This window comes from Emys orbicularis, chromosome 2, assembly GCF_028017835.1.
Source record: "Emys orbicularis isolate rEmyOrb1 chromosome 2, rEmyOrb1.hap1, whole genome shotgun sequence".
Taxonomy (NCBI): Eukaryota; Metazoa; Chordata; order Testudines; family Emydidae; genus Emys; species Emys orbicularis.
The window spans coordinates 18,565,924-18,587,550 of record NC_088684.1 but is presented as its reverse complement, the minus strand read 5'-3'; the positions used below and the strand labels follow the sequence as shown (position 1 = coordinate 18,587,550).

The 21,627-nt window shown below is 40.6% G+C and overlaps 1 protein-coding gene across 1 annotated transcript in view; it reads right to left on the bottom strand.

Annotated features, from left to right (window-relative positions):
- ASAP1 (ArfGAP with SH3 domain, ankyrin repeat and PH domain 1) overlaps window positions 1-21,627 on the bottom strand; it is a 252,092-nt gene that overhangs the window by 38,472 nt on the left and 191,993 nt on the right. The window contains exons 17-23 of the mRNA XM_065399859.1: window positions 19,985-20,076; window positions 18,197-18,383; window positions 16,135-16,220; window positions 12,060-12,175; window positions 11,694-11,761; window positions 8,807-8,914; window positions 583-811 (exon numbers count right to left, since the gene is read on the bottom strand). Coding sequence (XP_065255931.1) covers window positions 583-811; window positions 8,807-8,914; window positions 11,694-11,761; window positions 12,060-12,175; window positions 16,135-16,220; window positions 18,197-18,383; window positions 19,985-20,076 — 886 coding nt within the window. The remainder of the gene's footprint in view (window positions 1-582; window positions 812-8,806; window positions 8,915-11,693; window positions 11,762-12,059; window positions 12,176-16,134; window positions 16,221-18,196; window positions 18,384-19,984; window positions 20,077-21,627) is intronic.

Sequence of the window (21,627 nt, the reverse complement as noted above, 5' to 3'; positions counted from 1 at the left end):
AATGAATATGCGGTTTGCTGGACACCTGGTGGAGGGCTTAGGACCTTCCCTTCCACTCCATTAGTGCTCAGCAGAGCCATTCTAGCAGCTCCACATGTGGGGAGCCTCGTATGATAAGTGGGGACCTCACCAGCCTGCTCATGGTCTGGCTGTCTTCTCTGCCAGAAGCTGCACAGCATTTTAACCTGAAGCACCACTCATTAGTTACCAAGATGTACCAGATTTGAGATTTTTGGTTTGGGTTCATGTCTAGTATGTACTATTAAAATAATGGGTTTAAATAACAAGCATAACATGAGCAGAATTATTTCTATATAGAATGAATTAGCTGCTTTTTAGAAAACAAAATTTTAGTACATATTTGTTATTCTTAACAATTCATGTCGGATGCAATTTAAATACAAATCTACTGTAAACTTTTCATTTCAGCACTGTAAAATGCAAGCTTTCAGTATGTGAACTTAATCAGATTAAAAAGCATTATACAATATGAAGGAAAAGCACACTAAAGCTTGAAAGAACACAAAATGTTCAGGTTGGTTACGATAACCATTGAACAATCATTTTTGCGAACAGACTTACCTTTGCCAGCATTTCTAGGAGGGAGAGGAGGAGCATCTGCTGTTGGAGAAGCTGGAGAATCTGTGCTTGTAGAGACAAAAATCTGATTTGTAAAGGCTCCGTAGGACAGTCTTTGTTTGTCTCTAGGAGTGCTAAATCCAGGCAGAGTCATTTTGTCTTGAGGGGAAAGACTGGAAGAGTGACAAAAGCTCTGGGGTCTTGGAGAACGTTCTTTCTTTATAGGACTAGGCTATGAAAACAGAGAAAAATTACATTATAGCACAGATTTAGTATAGGAGGGACAATATATTCATCATATAAACATTTTGGAGTCCTGCAATTCTCAGCTTTGTTATCTTTTTTACAATACTATACAAAATGTGAAAGCCACTGTGTATATATACAGGAAGGATATACGTGTGTGTGTATGATTAAATACAGATAAAATATTTGTATGATTACAACAGAACTAGTTCCTGATATACATATAAACAGATACCAATATGACTTCCTTGCTTATTGGTTAGATAACTTCAGCTCATCCCCATAAAGTATCCTCATTCGTGAAACTCCCACTCCTTTCACATAAATTAATTGCTGTGGCTTTAGCAGATTAACATTTACAAGTTGTAATTAGAATACTGGCACTGAAAACTATATATATGTAGTGCTATACAGTTATGCTATTCACCTCAGTTGGCTTTTAACAAAATATTATTTAGTAGGTAACAGTAAATCTTCAGTTTGAATTGCACTTAAAATCCTGGCCCAATTGAAGTCAAGGGGGAAGACTACCAATGGGGCCAGGATATTAATTTAAAATTACATGTGATGCTAGAATGAATTATAAATGCATAGAGAAATAAAGGAATAACTTTTCAGGCAAACAAGTTCGGCATGCTTACTGCAGTAGCCATTTACAAGATGCTATATTTTCTTTTCCCAACATATGTGTCATTTTCTATTTTGAAGATCCCTAAGGTCCCCATTTTTGGTAATAATGGGGCAACTTCCAACATTTTTAGTGTATTTCTCCTCATATCTGTGTGAGGTAGGGAAGTACTATTATCCCCATTTTACAGATGGGGAACAGAGCACCCAGAGCAATTAAGTGACTTAGCTAAGGTCACACAGGAAGTCTGTGGGAGAGCACGGAATTGAAACCTGGTTTCCCAAGACCCAGACTAGCACTCTAACCACTAGGAAATCCTTCCTTTTGCCCTGAATTTGGTTCTTTCATCACTCCTTTTCCCAGAACTGTGCAACACAGTTCTTGAAAAACAAACAGGTCTTTGTTGATGCAATAAGTAAAAACAAATTATGGATTTGTAGAAAGTTTATTTAACACGAAAAGTGCATCTTTTATGAATTAAAAAAACCTAACCTATCTCAATTTGGAGCATCAAAAAGGACAACTATATTGATTTAATTAAATTCATTTTCTTCTGGCGGCTACAATTAAAACAAAGTAAAAATGGGCAACTTTTGTTTTTAATTGCATACATGCATTTTACATTAAAGATATGTCCTATCTTCAATGTGCATATTTTAACATCTATGAATAAACATTTTAATGAAAGAAGAAATGGTTACCTACCTTTCCGTAACTGTTGTTCTTTGAGATGTGTTTCACATGTCCATTCTACTGAAAATGTGTGTGTGCCTCAAACACAGTTGTCAGAACTGCGGTACTCGTCGGGTAGCTCAAGCACCCTCTGTCACCACAGAGCCACTCCCTCCCAGTTACTTCTTATCGGATAGATTCCGACAGAGAGGGGAAGGAGGACCAGTCATTGAATGGACATGTGCTACATATCTCGAAGAACAAGTTACAGAAAGGTAGGTAACCCTTTTTTCCCTTCTTTGCGTGATTGCACATGTTCATTATGCTGTAGGTGACTCACAAGCAGATTAACATGGAGGTGAGCTTGGAGTCTATCTGAATGACTGTACAACAACCCACCCAAAACTGGCATGATTCCTGGACCAATGGGAAATGGTATAATGAGCAGCAAATGCGTGAACTGATGACCAGGTTGCTGCTTTGTAAATGTCTCAAACAGGTATTTGCGCTAGGAAAGCTGCTGAAGCTGACTGCACTCTAGCTGAATGAGCCATTGACATTAGCTAACTGGTAGCAAAACGAACACAAGAGGAAATCTAGGAGGAAATCTTCTGAGTGTAGCCAATTTACCTTTCACTCTGTCTGCAACTGCTACAAATAACTGTGCTGAGAATCTAAAGGGTCTGATGCAGTCAAGTGGATGGCTAATCCCATCCTCAGATCCAGTAAATGAAGCTTCTGCTCATGTTTATGCTTGTGAAGCTTCAGGAAAAAAAAGTTGACAAATAAATTGCTTGATTAATGTGGAAATTGGAAACCACCTTTGTAAAGAATTTTGGGTGAGGTTGGAGGTAAACTTTATCCTTATGGAAAACTGACTAAGAAGGTTCTGAAACCAAGGCTCTCAATTCACCGACTCTCCTTGCTGAGGTTATCGCAATCAGAAACACCATTTTCGTGGAGAGGTGGAGTTGGAAGCAAGTCACAAGAGGTTTAAAGGGAGGTCCCATTAATTTTGTTAGCATGATGCTGAGATCTCATGGGGAAACAGGTTCTTGCACCCGAGGGTATAATCGGTCCAACCTTTTAGAAACTTGATAGTTATGGGATTGGAAAAAAGCAATCTATTACTCACTGGAGGGATGGAATGCTGAAATTGTTGACAAATGTATTTTAATGGAACTGTCAGACCTTGATGTTTTAGGAGCAACAGACAATTCAAAACATGGTTAATGGAAGCCTGCACTGGAGAGAGACTTTTCTGTTGAGACCATATAGAAAAACATTTTAATTTGGCCAGGTAAGTATGTCTAGTTGAAGGCTTTCTGCAATTCAAAAGCACTTCCTGAACATCTTTCAAGCAACTATTTCCACTGTGCTAGCCATGAAGCATCCATACTGCCAAGTGGAAGGCCTGTAATTTGGGGTGGAGCAGATGGCCATGGTCTTGAGAAATCACATGTGAATTCAATGGAAGAGGTAGAGGAGGCCTCGCTAACAACACTAGCAGGGTCGAGAATCAATGTTGCCAAGACCAAGCTGGTGCTGTTAGTATGAGGCAAGCACGATCCTGCTTGGCCTTGAACAGGGCTCTGAGTAGTAATGGTATCAGAGGAAAGGCAGAAAGTATCTGTCAAAGACCCTGAGCTGTGACCCCCATGGGAACAGAACTGATGGCACTTTCTGTTGGCCTTTGTTGCAAACAGGTCCATTTGGGGAGTTCCCCCACAGCTGGAAGATGAGCAAAGACCTGCTTAGGTGATTTGCCAACATGTTCCGTTCTCCTGGAAGGTACGCAGCTTTGAGGTGAATGGAATTGGTTATGCAGAACTCCCAAAGTAGAACTGCCTCCTTGTACATTTGGGACAAATGTACCGCTCCCCGTCTGATTACATAAAACAAAGTTGCTGTGTTGTCTGTTAAAACTAGCAGATATTTTCCCAGAATACATGGATGGAAGACCAAGTAGGCTAGATGGATAGCACATAGATCCCTGAAGTTTATACGCGTCCTCAGATCCTGTGACAACCAAAACCATTGCGTTTGCAGGATTCTGACGTGTACACCACAATACAGGGACGAGGCATCTGTGACTAAAATGAGATTTAGTTGCGGAGAAACAAAGGGAACTCCCATACAAACGTTGCAAGGGACTGTCCACCAGTCAAGAGAGGACAAAATTACCTCTGGAATGTGAATCACTCTGTTTAGACGATCTTGACAGGGGACATACATTGAGAAATGTAACCAACCCTGAAGCCTCCTGAGGAGGATTCTGTCATGCTGTACTACATAGGTATGTACATATGCTGCCACGTGCCCCAAAAGTCTGGGGAAATGTTCACTGTGGTAACGGGATGTGCTTTTAGATCCAAGATGGTCTTGGAGTGTTTCGAACCTTGAATGGGGCAAGAAACACTCTGGTTTTTGTAGCATCCAGGAGTGTTCTGGTAAACTCTATTCTTTGCACAGATTTTAGAATTCGTTTGTCCAGATTGAGTAAGAACCCCAGTGCATTGAAGGTGGACTAAATGATGGTCACACTGGATAGCACTTGAGACTCGGACTGGCCTGTCACCAGCCAGTTGTGCAGGCAGGGGGAAACACACAGATTCCCAATCTCCTCAGATATGCAGCTACCAGTACCATTTGCTTTGTGAAAACATATGGGGCTGAGAGGCCGAATGGAAGTACCGTGAATTGATAGTGTCCCATTCACTACAAACCTGAGAAACTTCCCATGGTCTGGACAGATGACTCTGTGGAAGTAGGCATCTTGTAAGTCAAAAGCAGCATACCAGTTGCCCTGTTCCAGGGAAGAAATGATGGAAGCTAGGGTAACCATATGGAACTTTATTTTCTTCAGGTACTTGTTTAACTCTCTTAGGTCTAAAATAGAACTGAGACTGCCTTTTGATTTGGGAATAAGGAAAGAGCAGGAATAAAAAAAATTTTCCCTGAGGAACTTTCTCTGTGGCTCCCACTAGAAGGAGAGATTGGACCTCCCGCTGATGAATGGTCTCATGAATAGTCCCTGAAGGAGTTGGAAACGAATGCAGGGAATAGCCCAGATCCACTATGCTTAGGACCCACCAATAAGATGTGATTTGAGTCCAAGCATGAAGGACTGGCAAAGATAAGGGTAGGACCAGATTGGCTTATAAGTACTGGTATGCTGCCTTTGAAAAACCCGTGAAAATGCATATTTAAACTGGGCCACTGGTTGTCACAGATGACTAGGGGGGCTGTAGCCTCCTGTAATTCCTGCCTCTTTTTCCTCTGCAGGTCTTGGGGCCTCAGGTCTTCTGATACCTGTGAGCCTGATGGGTCCAGAACTGCTTCCTCTTTGTCACCTGTGTGTAGATTCCAAGCGACTTCAGTGTTGTCCTGGAATCATTTAGGTCAGTGGTCTCCAAAGTGGGGTGTGCGCAAGAGGATCCTTGGGGGTGCGCGGCAGGAGGAGCGCTTTTTTTTTTTTTTTTTTTTTTTTTGCTTCGGCATGGCAGGGGGTGAGTGCTCAAAAATTTTTTACTGATGGGGTGCGCGATCAAAAAAGTTTGTAGACCACTGGTTTAGGTTATGCAACCCATCGTCCATCTTTTCCAAAAAGCGGGACAAACCATCATATGGCAAATCCTGGATGATGTGCTGTACTTCAGGAGAGAGACCGGAAGATTGCAGCCATGAACACCTCCTTACAGACATGGCAGATACCACGGATTGAGCTGCTGAGTCCACCGCATCCAAGCAATCCTGAAGAGTTGTTCTTGCCACCAGCTTACCCTTCTCTATCACGACAGTGAACTTCCTGGAGTCCTCCAGTAGCTGTCTTTAAATGTTGTGATGTTTTATAGACTCATAGACTTTAAGGCCAGAAGAGACCACCATGATCATCTACTCTGACCTTCTGCACACTGCAGGCCATAGAACCTCACTCACCCACTCCTGTAATAGACTCATAACTCTGGCTGTGTTACTGAAGTCTTCAAATCATGATTTAAAGACTTCAAGTTACAGAGAATCCACCTTTTACACTTGTTTAAACCTGAAAGTGACCTGTGCCCATGCTGTAGGGGAAGGCCAAAAAACCCCAGGATCCCTGCCAGGGGAAAATTCCTGAGCATGTGGGCAAGACCCACCAGCCAAACAGCTGGGAAAGAAAACTCTGTAGTAACTCAGCGCCCACACCATTTAGTGTCCCATCATACCATCACAGCCCCGCTGGAGATATTTGCTACTAGCAGTTGCAGATCGACTACATGCCATTGTAGGCAGTCTCATCATTCTATCCCCTCCATAAACTTATTAAACTAAGTCAAGCCAGTTAGGTTTTTTGCCCCCACTGCTCCCCATAAGGTGAAGTCATAGCGACACAGGGGAGCTTTCTGGTTAGTAATTCTAAGCAATAGGCCTCCTGTCAAATAAAGTTTGCAACCAAACAAATTCAGCCTCTTTGATTCATTACTCTTTGCTGCTTCTTTCACTCATTAGCTAGTGCCACAACCAAAGAGATTGGGAGCAGGTGAAATCAGAGATGTTCAAAACCCTTAAAAAGGACATAGTGTCTCTATTCTGCCTGTGGAGGGAAGAAGGGGTCTGCCAAAGTTTTTTAACTGGTCCAGAATTGCTTCATTAATTGGAACTGCCACTCTGGAGGGCTCCACAGATACTAATATGTTCACTAGCTTGTGATATTTTTCATGGACCACTTCCACTTGACTGTCTAAAACCAAGGCCACCCTTTTAAGCAGTCCTTAGTGAGCCTTGTAATTCTCTGGTTGTGGAGAATCACTCACCGTCTCTACAGCCTCACAGGGTGATGAGGAAGAAGACGCACCATCGGTACACAGTGCAATGCTGAGGGAATGGCTGATCTGCCTCTTGCAGTGGAGGTGCTGTCTGAGCAATTTCCAGTTGCTCAGTACTGCTCCCGGTACCGGGCACCAGAAACCATTGTCTGTGGTGCTGATGATCTCTGTGCACTCTTGAGGAAGTCAACTCAGACAGGTGAAGAGAGGACTTAACAGGAGGGAGGGACACCCCACCTTCCAGAATGGCCACTGACATAGTGGTGGGCCCCATGGTTATGCAGGCCATTGCCCTTTGCGATGTGCCCACTGCTGGGACTAATGTGACATCCATGGACCTTAAGGCTCTTATGGAAAGTCAACTGCCTGTCTGGTATGGGACACAAAAGACCCCACTTCCAAATCAGACTCTGAGTCCCGTGATAATGGTGGAGCAGAACCCAGGTGGACAGGACACAGGTAAGCCGAACCAGGGGACGGTGGTACTGGGGATATTAACAGTAGCTTGCCCCTGGAATATACAGGCCTTCTAGGTACTGGAAGTGGCATTGGCACTGCATGGTCTTGAGAAGCTGGTGCAGGAACTATAGTCACCAGTATCAGCTGAAACTTCCTGCATCGCCAGGGACACCAATACAGAAAGGTTAAACAATTCTCTGGCAGTAGCATTATGCCTCTGGCATTGTTGGTACTGGAATTGGGTCTTGAATCCAGTGTATAGGAACTTCAGGGGTTGGCCTCGACAGACCTGGCACAGGTTCTGGAGTTGACAAATACTCCCCCTTTGTAGTAGAGGAACACTCTGGGGAATGCTCTCCTCAGTATCCCTCTCAGAATTCTTGCTTCTAGCTGGCCTCAGTACCAAAGGTCTTGCTGTATGAGGTACTATGTCCTTGGAAAATCTGTCTCTTCTTCAGTTCCGGAGACACAGAATGTAGCACTGAAGTCATCTCAGGAGGCACAGTGCGTACCGATGTTGCTGTGCTCGGCATCTGATGGCTCCCATGGAGGGCTAAGTACCGCTTCCGTTAGGAGACACTTAGGTCTTGCTGCTCTATCTTTTTTAGAGCGAGGTTTAAACCCTCTACAAATGTGACACTTGTCACTGATGTGGGACTCCTCCAAACATTTTAGGCAGCTGGGGTGTGGGTAGGGTGACCAGATGTCCCGATATTATATGGCCCATCCTGATATTAGGGGCTTTGTCTTATATATGCAACCTATTACACCCCGTCCCAATTTTTCACACTTGCTATCTGGTCACCCTAGGTGTGGGTCACTAACCAGCATCAGTTTGGCTTACAACGGGCAGGATTTGAATGACAGAGAGCGAGGCATGGTTCTAGCCCCAGTCCTGGGCCTGAGAATCAAATTTGGTCCAAAAAGACCTAAAAATTTAAACTTAAGACTAGCATGAACCATACACTATATCTAACTAACTACTAAATGAGAAACAGACTATATACAAAGAGTGAGGGAAATAAACTTGTGATAGCAAGACTGGGAGCACTCCAACAACTGTCACTGGTGGTAAGAAGGAACTGAGGAGGGTTGGGGGTGGCTTCACATTCTTACACAGCGTGCACTGGCGCACGGCAACAGAAGGCGCTCAAGCCACCCTGATGGGTACTGCTGAGAGAAAAAGTTTTCCGACAACTGTGCACTGAGTATCCTACAGTGGAATGCAGATGTGCAATTACTCGAAAAACTGGGACAGGATAAAGATTTCAGCATTAGTTTCAAATGGCTAAGTAGCAACTATTGAATTTCATATTAAATTTAAATTAAAAATATTTTCTTACATTTCCACAAAACTAGCCAACTTTGAGAACTTCTTGGAAACCCATGTCACACATTCAAAATTCACTTTTACCTTGTCATCTAAATCATCATCACTTTCATCAATTTCTTCCTGTCGAAGGTTCCACTCATACTCTACATGTACATGTGGATTTAGCTTCCCTGCCTTGGCTTGGGAAAGCTGAAAAGCAAAAATGTAACAGTATCAAAATGCTTATTGTTTCGTCAATCTCTGCTTCCTATTCCAAAAAGTGTGCAGTAAGAATTTTTAATTTTTAATATTTAAGAGTTTGAACAAATGGCAAAAAAACACTGTTTTAATTTTAAACCCTTCTCCCTTCCCCAAAATTAAAATCATAAAGCCCAAGAAACAAAAACATCCACATAAACATTTAAATCAAATTTTCTTTAAAGCACTTATTAACCCATGGGAGTTGTCATATTTGACTTAAACATGCTAATACTTTTAACACACAAGAATGTCTGTATAAAGCAGCATACATCTGGAGAGTTCCTCTAAAAAACAATTTCCCCTTTTCTGTACAGCTTTTCAGGCCAAACTATTAGAGATTTCTAGTTATTTTTGTGTGTGCCATTTGTGATGTCATCTATGGAAGAGTGGGAAGAAAGGAGCAAAGTAAATTTATAAACTGACACTTTCCTGTCTATGTACTTAGATGGCCCCCATCACCGTTGTATCAAAGCACCTTTTAAGACCAATATGAAGTTGTCATATCCTCCCCCCCCCACGCACACTACCCCCTACACATGGAATGTCCTCCGAACTCCAGCTGGCCAGTCTATATGACTCGCTCAAACCCCACGCAGAGACCCATATCTTCTGTGCTGACCTTCAAAAAGCAGTTTATTGAAATTATGGGGGAGAATAAAAAAACCTCTTATCTACTCCCTCATACTTCCCACTGTGTGTGTGTGTGTGTGTGTGTTCTTTCACTTATTTCATATTGTAAGCTCTTTGGTGTTGAGGCTGTCTTGCATCATACAACAACATAAATAATAATTTGCATATTTACAAAGCGCTGCACAGGGGTTAGGACATCTTACTTAATTTAACTTAATGGAAATTGTGTAGTTAAGGCTCCAATCTACCCAAAGAAAGTTTACCCATTGATTTATCTTCATCAGCACAAATACTTTGACACCATAACTTTTTACTTCCTTTATAGTTTACATAGATATTAAGTGTTGCCATTTCCTTTCAATTGTGAACTTAGTCCCACTGTCAGTTTTCAAAGAAATGGAGAATTTTTTCTCTCCCCCAAATATGGAAAAATATAAAAACACATGAAATGATCAGTCTGATTTTTAATTAACCACGACAGTCTGAGTAGGTACTCGCAGGATTTCAATTACAATAATAAGCAAATGTAGTGCTGCTTAGTTAGATCCTTGATTTTAAAGGGTCATTAATGGCATCAAAAACTTTTTACTGTCAAACTGCCCCATGTCAACAAGTTAGTATACCTGATGGTTTATTGCTAAGGTTTTCATAGAGGGTACATTTATTACTACACAAAACCATTGTATACACAGTCAAAAAGTTAGCAGCCAGCCCTCACAATGCTGTTGTGCAGTAGCTCTTCTTTTAATGGATAGTGTGTCTGCAGCACTAGAAAGAGCACTAAGAGTAGCGGAAGTGATAGTATCTACCAGATGACTCAGGCTCACTGAGCTCAGGTTAAGGGGCTGTTTAATTGCTGTGTAGACATTTGGGCTCAGGCTGCAGTCTGAGCTCTGGGATCCTTTCACCTCGCAGGATCCTATAACCCAAGCTCCAGCCCAAACCCAAACATGTACACTGCATTTAAACAGCCTCTTAGCCCAAGCCCCAAGAGCCTGAGTCAGCGGGCACAGGTTTTTAATGGTAGTGTAGACATATCCTTAGAGGCCAGAAACATTCCAGCCAGTTTCTTTCAAAAGCAAGAAGGAAAAATTACTTACATGTTATTTTGCTTCTCTGAAAATGTCACCTTGCAGAATTCTCATTATTGGGTTTCTGGTCCAGTGGGAAATTCCCCAAGTTCTAACACTTCTGGCCCTTTCAGATACCTGTAGGTCTACTCAATGGCATTGCCCAATAAGAAACTCCTGTTATGTGCCCCTGGAACATTCTGACTGCATTTAGCAAAGGAGTTCCCCTACAGGAGATGTCTAAGAGTTTTAACCATCACAGCTCCAGCTTACTTCTGTAACCCACATTGGGTGCTAGTTATCCTTACTTTCACTCACTGCACCTTAGTTTCTTTGTTCTTTAGGAGCTCAATATTGATTGTTTCTATTTCTCTTTTCAGGATTTCTGAAGATGGAGAGGTCTAATTACTCCATCAACAAATACGTTCTGTGCTCTTGGTAGCAAATCTGAGGGGAGACCCAGACCTGACAAGCCTTGATATGTGCACCATCATTTTACTGGCCTGATTTCAGGTCCTGGCAGAAAGGCTGACAGGGAGAACACGTGTCCCATGAGATACAGTGAGGTGCAGCCAAGATGTCTCAGATTGGGGAAGAGGCCAGAACTGAGAAAGATGCACAGCTCCTAACCTGGATCTATAAAAGTAAGAGCTTTAGCTGTGCGGGTTAAAATAGCTAAAACATTTCTTGTAGAAAGCATGCTTCTTCACTGACCAGTCATAAAGAAACTGGCTGGAATGTTCTGAGGGTGAAGCATACCTAGTAGGGAAGAACCCTCAAGCTAAGCTACTAAAGACCCAGAGAATACCAAAAAAAACAAACACCTTAAAAGCAAGGTAATTTCCAGCCTGGAGATATGAAATCCAGGAGTGAGACTCCTGCATAGACAGTATCTTTAGAAAAAGAAACTTCTCTTCTTTAATTTGTGATATTATTTAATTTTAAATATTTTAATAATTTCTGATTTATCTTAATTCTGCAAATGTTTTGAGATGTTGGGTGCTTAAAAAACAAAGTCTTTTTCTTACCAGTTCTTCACACTGAGTAGCTTTCAGTCTCTTTGCTATGTCCAGAGCTGTGTCTCCAGCTTGGTTTACTATAAAATAAGTTAAAAAGCGGAATAATTTTATATATACATTATGCTGAAAACCTCTCTGGAACCATACATTAACTTGCAATTCTTCAAAAGAAAATATTTGAAAAAAATTATTTAAAGCCTATTTCCTAGCTGAATTCCTCTCTCAGTCTTCTTGATAGGGTCATAGATATGTGTTTAACACAATTTTCATTTTTGCTTGGTAAATCAGTTTTTACACACTGGTATACAAATAAAACTGGTTAAACTCATACTATAGGAACAAAAAATTTCAAGCATCACGTATTAGCGAGCTTACCTATATCAATAGTTGGTTTGCCTCTCAAAAGCAATTTCAAACATTCAGGTTTATTATATATACTGCAGTAGTGTAGAACTGTATTCCCCAATGCAGTTTGTTTATCCAGGTTTCCACTAAACAAAGTAAAGAAAAAGATGAGAAAAAAAAATCACATACATGTTCAACCCTAAATTTGTCATCTGTATATTGTATCTTATTATGGACAACATACAGAACTTCTTCAAAGCAAAAGTGTATTTTAACAAGTAACTCCCCTTTTCAGTCTAACAGTAACTCTTGTTCTGCGTCTGCATTGCTTTAAGTGAAATATACTGTAGGAGTTGTGTGCCTAGGCAGGTGGCTCTGGAACCTTTTTTGAACAGTATCTGAAAGTTATAGGGTATGCATGTTTTCTCTGAGCCGACATTCCAAAGCCCAAGGGTATGTGCCCCGCTCTTAATACAGGTATCTTAAGTTCCTCTCTATTCACCATCAAGAGTGGTCAAACCCAACTCCTCTTTCTCAGTCATGTTAAATTATCAAATCTAACTTTGTATCTTAACAAGTACTTTATATTTAGGGCTCTACCAAATTCATGGCTGTGAAAAACACATCATGGACTGTGAAAACTGATCTCTTCCATGAAATCTGGTGCTCAGCCGACGACTCTTACCCTACGGAGGGCTCCAGCTGTTAGTCCCAGCAGGCATGGGGAGGGATGAGTCTTCCTCTTCCCCTGCAGGGGCCACTCCCGTGGTGCGTCAGACCCACCTCCAGGAACCTCCCCCAATTGCAGGAAGCTCCGCAGTTCCAGCTATCACCTCCTCCCGGTGTAGGGAGAGGCTGCGGCTCCTTGAGCTGTCACCTGCCCCCATTGGAGCAGGAGACTCCTGGGAAAACTGGACATATGGTAACCCACCCCCCATACCCTGCAACCCTCACTTCTGCGCTGCTGCTGCTGGTGGTACTGGCTTTAGAGCTGGCACCCGGCCAGCAGCCTTCCTCTTTGGCTGCCCAGCTCTGAAGACAACAGGGCAGAAGTAAAGGTGGTAATCCCACGATCCTCCTACAATAACCTTGTGATCCTTCCCCCTTCACCCCCCTGACAGCCTTTTGGGTCGGGACTCCAAGGGTTACACCACCATGAAATTTCAGATGTAAACATCTGAAAAAGTGAAATTTTGACAAATTTTAAAAACCCCTGGCCATGAAATTGACCAAAATGGACAGTGAATTTGTTAAATTTAGTGTAGGTTGGAAAGTCACAGCATTTCTTTTTCTTTTTGATCATTCCATTTCTGGTAGTTTTGTGTCACCTTGCACCTTGCCAAAAGTGGTGATCTTGTTTTAAAACAAGGATTGATATATGTCCCTCTTTTCCTTTGATCTTCCCACATATTTTTATCTGAGAGTGTTAAGCCTGATGGTGGCATACCATTCCCTTAGTGGGACTCTGTCAATGTCAAAAAGAGAAAATCTTCATTAATGCATTGTAAAGCCACTAAAGATTTTACACGTCAGAAGACTGACATTTTTTTGGAATTTGGCTCCCTTATGCATATGTTGTATTTTTTATTACTGTCTGCTCCACACAGTGACTAGAATAGAATCCTCATCTCAAGCTGAGAGACCTGCACGTTAGCCTTTGCGCTGAGGCAGCCTTTATTACTGCTGTGTCTAGCCTGGGCAGCTGGGCCCACCATATAATCAGAACATGAAGCAGCAGAGAGGCTTCCAACTTCCTTATTGGAAGGGGTAAGAAAACCAATCCCCATCCTCATGAGGTAGCAGGAAGATTAAGCAGGAGTCATCAAGGACCAGACCTCTTTCAGAGGCCCTCTTCTTCTTTTGCTGGAAGCCCTTGCCTGAAAACAGGGACTTGGAATGAAAGTGTCCACTGATACTGTGTCGCTAGCATGACAGGATAATACTCTTCACCATTTCTGGACGTTTGAGTTTTAATATGTATATTTATGAAAATCAAAGAACAGCCTCAGGGCAGATCTAGACTACTGCTTAAGTCGATCTAACTTATGTCTCTCCCTCCCCACCCCCCCGAGTGATGCAAGTTTCGCGCTGTGCACACCGGAACTATATTGGCGGGAGATGCCCTCCCTCCAACATAGCTTCTGCTTCTCACTGAGGTGGAGTAATTATGCCGATAGGAGAGTGGTCTTCTGTCAGCATAGCGCATCTTTACCAGCGGCACAGCTGCACTGATGCAGCTAAGCCGATGTAAATCTATAGTGTAGACTTGTCCGCAGAAAATTATAAATGATTAGAAGACAAATATATAAGGTGGCTGACCAGTGTTGTTCATAACAAAGAACCAGTGGCTGGCTCTTTTTGTTGGAGAAGTGCAATCCAATTTTGAGTTTAACATGACAGAGTAATAACTGACAAAAAAAAATCTGGCTATGCAGATGAGAACATTGACATAAAAGATCATCAAGTGAAGATTTCATAACTAAGCAGAATCAGTTTAACTAATCACTGTGTAAAGTATCAAACCATCTGCAAAAACCAACAATGATAATTTGCACTTTTAAAGCATTTTCCAATTGATGGTCTCAAAGTGCTTTGCAAACATTAATAAATTAACCCTTAAAACACTTCTGCAAATGTAGGCAAGTAACATTTATTCCATTTGACATATGAGAGAAGTGAAGGGTCAGAAAGGTTGAGTGACTTGCTCAGGGACACATAACAAGTCAATGAGAGATCTAAAAATGGAACCCATTTCTGACTTCAAGACCTGTGCTTTAACCACAAGACTAAGTTTCCTCTCTTATACAGACTATATAAAGTGTGAAGTAGGTACTTGAGTTACTGGAAAGGGGAAGGGAAAACATGTATAATTCAGACTGTATTCTGAAGGTTAACAGGAAACATCAGCTGTGTTAGAAAAAACAGGCTGTGATGAGCCAACTGATCATCTCCTAGCCCTTAATTACTGCTACTGTGCTAAAACCCACAATTTGACAAGACAGCAGCAGCTCTTTGTTTTCTTCACTCAACAGGAAATCATTAAAAGTGACATAGGATCTATTTAGTCAGCTCATTGCACACACTTTGAAATCTCATATCAGAAATAATCATGCTGCATTGTATATGAATTGATTTTATTTCCTTTAGAGTGTGCATTTTCACTAAGTTTTCCTTGCCCCTGTCATCACATCCTCTCTACACCATAAAATATCTCAACAACCATTGATAGGTTGAAAACTTGCTACTTAACACTGCTATGCCATCTACAGTAGAACCTCAGAGTTACAAACTGATCAGTCAACCACACACCTCATTTGGAACTGGAAGTACATAATCAAGCAGCAGAGACAAAAAAAAAACAAAAAAAAAACCAAAAAAACCACACTGTTTCTGTGTTTGTTTCATTTAAATTAAGATGGTTAAAAGCAGCGTTTTTCTTCTGCATAGTAAAGTTTCAAAGCTGTATTAAGTAAATGTTCAGTTATAAACTTTTGAAAGAACAACCATAACATTTTGTTCAGTGTTACGAACATTTCAGAGTTACGAACAATCTCCATTCCTCAGTGTTCATAACTTTGAGGTTCTACTGTATTGCATTTTCCATAGTTTTAAACCTACTGTTTATTAAAATGTCCATCTTTTCCTAGGTTACTTTAATTCTTTTACTTCTCATTTTCTGAGAGAAAAAATGTCTATACCTTTGTTTTCACTGTCTTGCTTTCCTTGAATTATTCTATCCCTAATTTTGGAAGTTTTCTTGCCATCTCTTTTCCGCATTATCTATTTGCATTGATTTTCCTTTGTCATAAAAGTTCCCTCAGTGTTTTCGCTTCCCCCCTCCAACTCTATCATATAGTGTCTCTTTTCCTACATAGTTCATGTACCTAATGTTCATGTTTTTATTCTTTTCCCCTTTTTTATTGCTTTACAACACAAAGGTCAACTCAAGTTAGTAATTCTATTCAGATGCAACATCAAAAATATACTAAGTAGTATGATCATTAATAAAAAAACTCCGTACAAAGCAATGTAAATGATGAGAATGATTTTGAATTGGTACATTTGTCATTAAAGTTATTCTGGTTAACAAGTGAGCAATCCATACCAGTTTTGTACAAGGAAGTCAACCAGATGAAGAGAGGTTTGGTCAGCAGTCCGGACTGCTAAATGAAGTGCTGTTTCACCTGGCTCCTAAACACATGAAAAAAATGTACAAGATTAAACACTTTTTGACTCTCTTCTGCAAAGATTATCACGGTTAATCTCCTGCTGAAATATACTTCAAACACTTATATTTGTTTCTCACTCTTTATGGATGCTTCATTTCCCAGGAAGTAGTATCCCTTTCCTTTTGCTCCCATCAGTCTCTCCAACCAGCTTTCCTTTTGTATCAAGTCTGGTCTAACGATTGTGCACAATACTGAAAACACTAGTAACCATTACTCCTAGTAACAACTGCAATTAGTCCCTTCTAGCAGGAGTATGTCCTCCTCCCCATAAGAACTTGTAATACTGGGTCCTTAGACCGTAAGCATCTTCTGGGTAGGGAACCATATGCCTGTACCATATGCCTGTAAAACTATGCACCACAAATTGTGATACCGGTGAAAGGATTATGATTGATAATGGTGAAATATACAAAGACAATAATAGAAGCCAAAAATTTCAAATACGAGTGCATAAATTTAGAGTCTAAATCAAAGCATTCTGATTTTCAAAGGAACTGAGCACTCAACTCTCATTAAATTCGATAGGAGCTGCGAGTGTTCAGGACTTCTGAAAAAAATCAGCCATTTTCCTATTGAAGAAAACAATGTTAATAGAAATATTGTATCATGATCAGCACTTAAGAAAACAGAATTACTGTTTCATAGTATACAACACACACAGAGACTTGCATGTATTAATGCCACCACATGACATTTCTTAAGAATATTGTGCATTCAAGTTAGTCACTTTAAAAGAAATTGATGGATTTCCACTCCATACGGCTAAATGCAGTAAGTACCTTGCATAATGACAGGTTTCAGAGTAGCAGCCGTGTTAGTCTGTATCCGCAAAAAGAACAGGAGTATTTGTGGTACCTTAGAGACTAACGTTAGTCTCTAAGGTGCCACAAGTACTCCTGTTCTTTTTGCGGATACAGACTAATACGGCTGCTACTCTGAAACCTGGCATTTAAACTATAGTATAGAAAGAAAGAGAAAATATGCCATCATTATTTATTATTTCTTTTCCGGTAGTGTCCAGAAGCAGCAGTCAGGATCAAGACCTCTTTCTACTGGGCACATTACAAACATATAAAGATAATCCCTGCTCCAAAGAGTTTACAGTCTTGATAGGGACAAAATGCAACTATTGGGTGTTGACAACTTCAGTAATAGGAATACCACGTTGCACATACTAGCTATATTCATAACTTACAGGCTTCAAGGTTGTTTTTTTTAAATACACATAAAATAAAGATTTTAATGGGCCTGTACCAAGCTATCCGCTGAGCCATTATCATTAAGTATCTTACTGTCTGCATTACAGAAGAGGTGATTTTTGAGAAGTGATCTGAAGGAGAACAGATTAATGGCTTTGTGAATAGATTCAGGGAGGGTATTCAGTGCACATGGAGCAGCAAAGAAGGTGCTTAACATGAATGCTGGAGGCTGCCACTATTGTCAGAGTAGAGGCATCGATTCACAACATGACACAGTCTGATAAAAAAAAAAGTAGGCAAGTAAGAAGCTGAATTGTGAACAGCCTTGAAGGTACGGACCAGAAGTTTGTGTCCGATGTGGAGAAAGGTAACCTGTTGGAGGGACTCAAAAAGGGGACACACATCAAAAACGACTTATTAGGGAGAAATGTGGATGCCCCTGAATACAATACTCAGATCTGGTCACCACATTATTTACCTTTCAGACTTTTAAAATGTACTAGACTATTCTTTGAGCACATATACAAACATTCATAACAAATCTTTTAAACTGTACAGGAGAAGGCAAGAGAAAATACACTGACAGGAGGATAAGCCAGATCAGCTAAGAACTTTTTCATCTATGATTCTAATAAACGACATTCACCCATGTACTTATAAGTTATATCACTATTTTAATGGATGGCTTCCAAAAATAATGTTCTTAACTTACTCAATATTGTTTATCGGATAAGCTTACCTGTCCAGGCTCCAACAGTGGCTCCATTAGCTCTACCCCCTCTGCATAGACTTGAATTAGTGCAAGTAAATCCCTGGATCTGACAGCCTCAAGTAGTTCATTCAGTTTAGCTGCTGCAGATGCACAAGTCTTTCTAGAAAACTTATGATCTACATACTTAGCAGTGATATATTCTTTACGTGCAGTCCTGGGGGTGGGAAAAACAGAACTTGGTCTAGAATTCTGAGCAAAAGGGATCTCAAATGGACTGATAATTTAAGCTTAAAATCAGAACTCTGCTTGCTTAAACTGAAAAGTCAGGACTGACTGTATAGAAAAAGCTCTGATAACCCCATTTTATATATAATAATTTAATCACTATGCATGTGGCACACTATTTGCAAAAAAGAGGTCCAAAATGAAGTAAACAAGCATCTTACAGTATCCTGCCTTTTCAATAATACATGAGGTACAGCCTTTGATTTTGGGAATTCAGTTTAATTCAAAACTGAAGATGCAGAAGACAATTTTCATAATAGGAAGATACATGTAAGATGCATCAATTTGTTCAATTGTTCTTCATAATTTTTCTTGCACTATTAATAATCAAAAGACCAAGAAAGCAGACATTATATATATATACACATGTAAGATGCATCAACAAGAAAAATTATGAAGAACAATTGAACAAATTGATGCATCTTGCATGTATTTTCATATTATGAAAATCCCCTTCTGAGTCTTCAGTTCTGAATTGAACTGAGTTCCCAAAATCAAAGTGTGTAACTCATGTATATATATAGGCGCCAGGGAATAGAACATGATAATCTAACAGATTTTTGCCATTACTATTTCTGTGATTCTATTTGTTTAAAACAAGGGTTTTCGCTTTTCTGACCATCATCTACTTGCCTTATAGTAACTGAACTGACGATATAAAACTGAGTTTACAACAATTATTTCCAAGGCAATTGAAATGTATTGTAAACAGAGGATTATGACTTCGCTGCATAATCAAGGAGAAGAGGGGTTGAGAAGAAAGCTCTTTTTCAAACTAAACATCTTCCATAAATGTAAAGGGAAAACCAAAATTACTGTCCAATTACTGCTGTTTGTAGAAATGCCCTCTTTTTTCAAGATTTCCCTGGTATGACAATCCCACTTTAAAGTTAAAATCCAGATCCCAGTTAGTTTAGTGGCTGGTATGCGTTCTATGGGACCTTATTTCCCCTGACTGCAATGATCCTCTGGTCTTGCACATTTACAGAATAACTAAGCCACTACTTCCATACTCCTCAGGAGCTGAACTTCTCTGCATGACCTCCTCCGCCAGGCAGCAAAACAACACGAGTTCTGCTGCTTAGCTAGCCCCCACACCAGAGGAAAATGGGTCTGGATTCATCCATAAATTAATATGAAAAGGTTTATTATTTGTTAATCCATTAGAGTTTATCACATAAGCGTGAATTACAAAACCAAACAACTGTGGAAGATTCTGTAGTATATTCTAAGGAGACACAACCCATCATGTATGAACACTGTAACTGCCTGTGAAGTAAATTCAAGAGCAAATTTAAAGAGAAATAATGATTAGAGAAGGGATTCGGAATTCCGTAATGAGAAATTTAACAGTCAAGATTGGCAGGTGGAATGAAACAAAATTTTTTGCCATCCTCGGACAGCTTTTTCTTATTTACCTTCTCCCTTGACTTGATTATAGTTTAATATATCTCACTATGGAAAACCTATCTACACATATATACTCCATTCCAACTGTATAATGGGGAAGTGTTCATGTTCAGTACTTACATATCACTTGATGGAGTGGGTTTGGGTGAAGGACTAGGTAAACTCCCTTCCATTATATCATTAAAACAATTATTTCCTACATTCTTGGCCAGCTGTAGCAAAAACAAAAGCACGTGTTTTCATAATTTGCTATTGGTCTCAAATATTCAAATAAAACTTTTTTTGAAATACAGTGCATTTTTCTTATTATTAGCAGAGGACAGTACAAATAACGAAACACAAAATAAATGTATAGTGTTAAAGTTAAACGTAGGCTATGTCTACATTTGGAACAGGGTGTGCAATTCCCATCTCAAGCAGACTTAGTCGTGTTAGCTCTGATCGAACTAGCATGCTAAAAATAGTGGTAGCAGTTGCACAGGAGAGCCATGCCGAGTACAAATGTGCCTGGACCCTGTGGGTACGTACTTGGGCTAGCCCATTCTGCCACTTGCCTTGCTACTATGGCTACACTCTTATTTTTTAGCGCACTAGCTCAATCAGAGCTAGTGCGATTATGTCTGCTCAAGACGGGAATTGCACCCTCAGCTCCAAGCATAGACATAGCCTTAATGGATTGAAAAATATTCTTGTTACTTACCTTATAGTAACTGGAGTTCTTCAAGTGGGGACCCTATGTGTATTCCACACTAGGTGCACATGCGTTGCATATGCCTGAAACAGGAAGATTTTTCATTAGCAGTGTTCGTTGGTCCACATCTGCACCCTCTGCCTCCTCATGCTCTAAAACAAGAGCATATGAGGCGGTGTGGACTAAACGTCTCTTCAATTCCTTTTGTACTATGAATCACCTTAGGAAAGAATCCAGAGGAGAGGGGAAGGAGGCAGGGTAGTTGAATACGTATAGGGCCCACACATCTTGAAGAACTCCAGTTATATAAGGTAAGTAACCAGAATTTCTTCTTTGAGTGATAGTCACTATGTGTATTCCACTTTAGGCGGCTCATAAGCAGTCCTTATTGAGGAGGAGGAGGAGGAGGAACTCTGCTGTATCACAGATTTCAGGATCGCTGTGCTGAAGGATGCATCTGCTGAAGATGCTTGTGCCAGGGTGTAATGCCTAGTAAAGGTATGCACAGAGTCTCATGTTGCTGCTCTACAGATTTCCAGGAGGACATCCTGAAGAGATGCCACTGAGGATACCTGGGCTCTGGACGAGTGGGCTCTGACACTGTGGAGGAGCTATTGCAGCCAACTCATAGCATAGCAGGATGCAACCTGAAGCCATTTAAGACGTCTCAGTGAGGAGATACCCTTTCATATGTTCAGCAAAGGAGATGAATAGTCTAGGAGATTTCCTGAAGGGTTTTGTCATCTGCAAGTAGAACACTAAGGCTCGACAAACATCCAGAGAATGGAACTCCGTATCTTCTCTGGAAGGTATATGACCTGATTTAAGTAGAATTTGGAGGGAATCTTTGGAATTAATGTAGGGTGTTACCTCAAAGAGACCTTATCCTTATGGAACGCCCTGTAGGGACGGTATAGCGCCATAGGAGTCCCAACCTCACCAAACTATTCTGGCACACACAACTGCAGTCAGAAAGGCCACCTTTATAGACAGATGAAGAAAGAAGCAGGAGACTAAAGGTTCAAATGGAGGATTCATGAATGTTGCAAATATGAATAAGACTGAGGTCCCA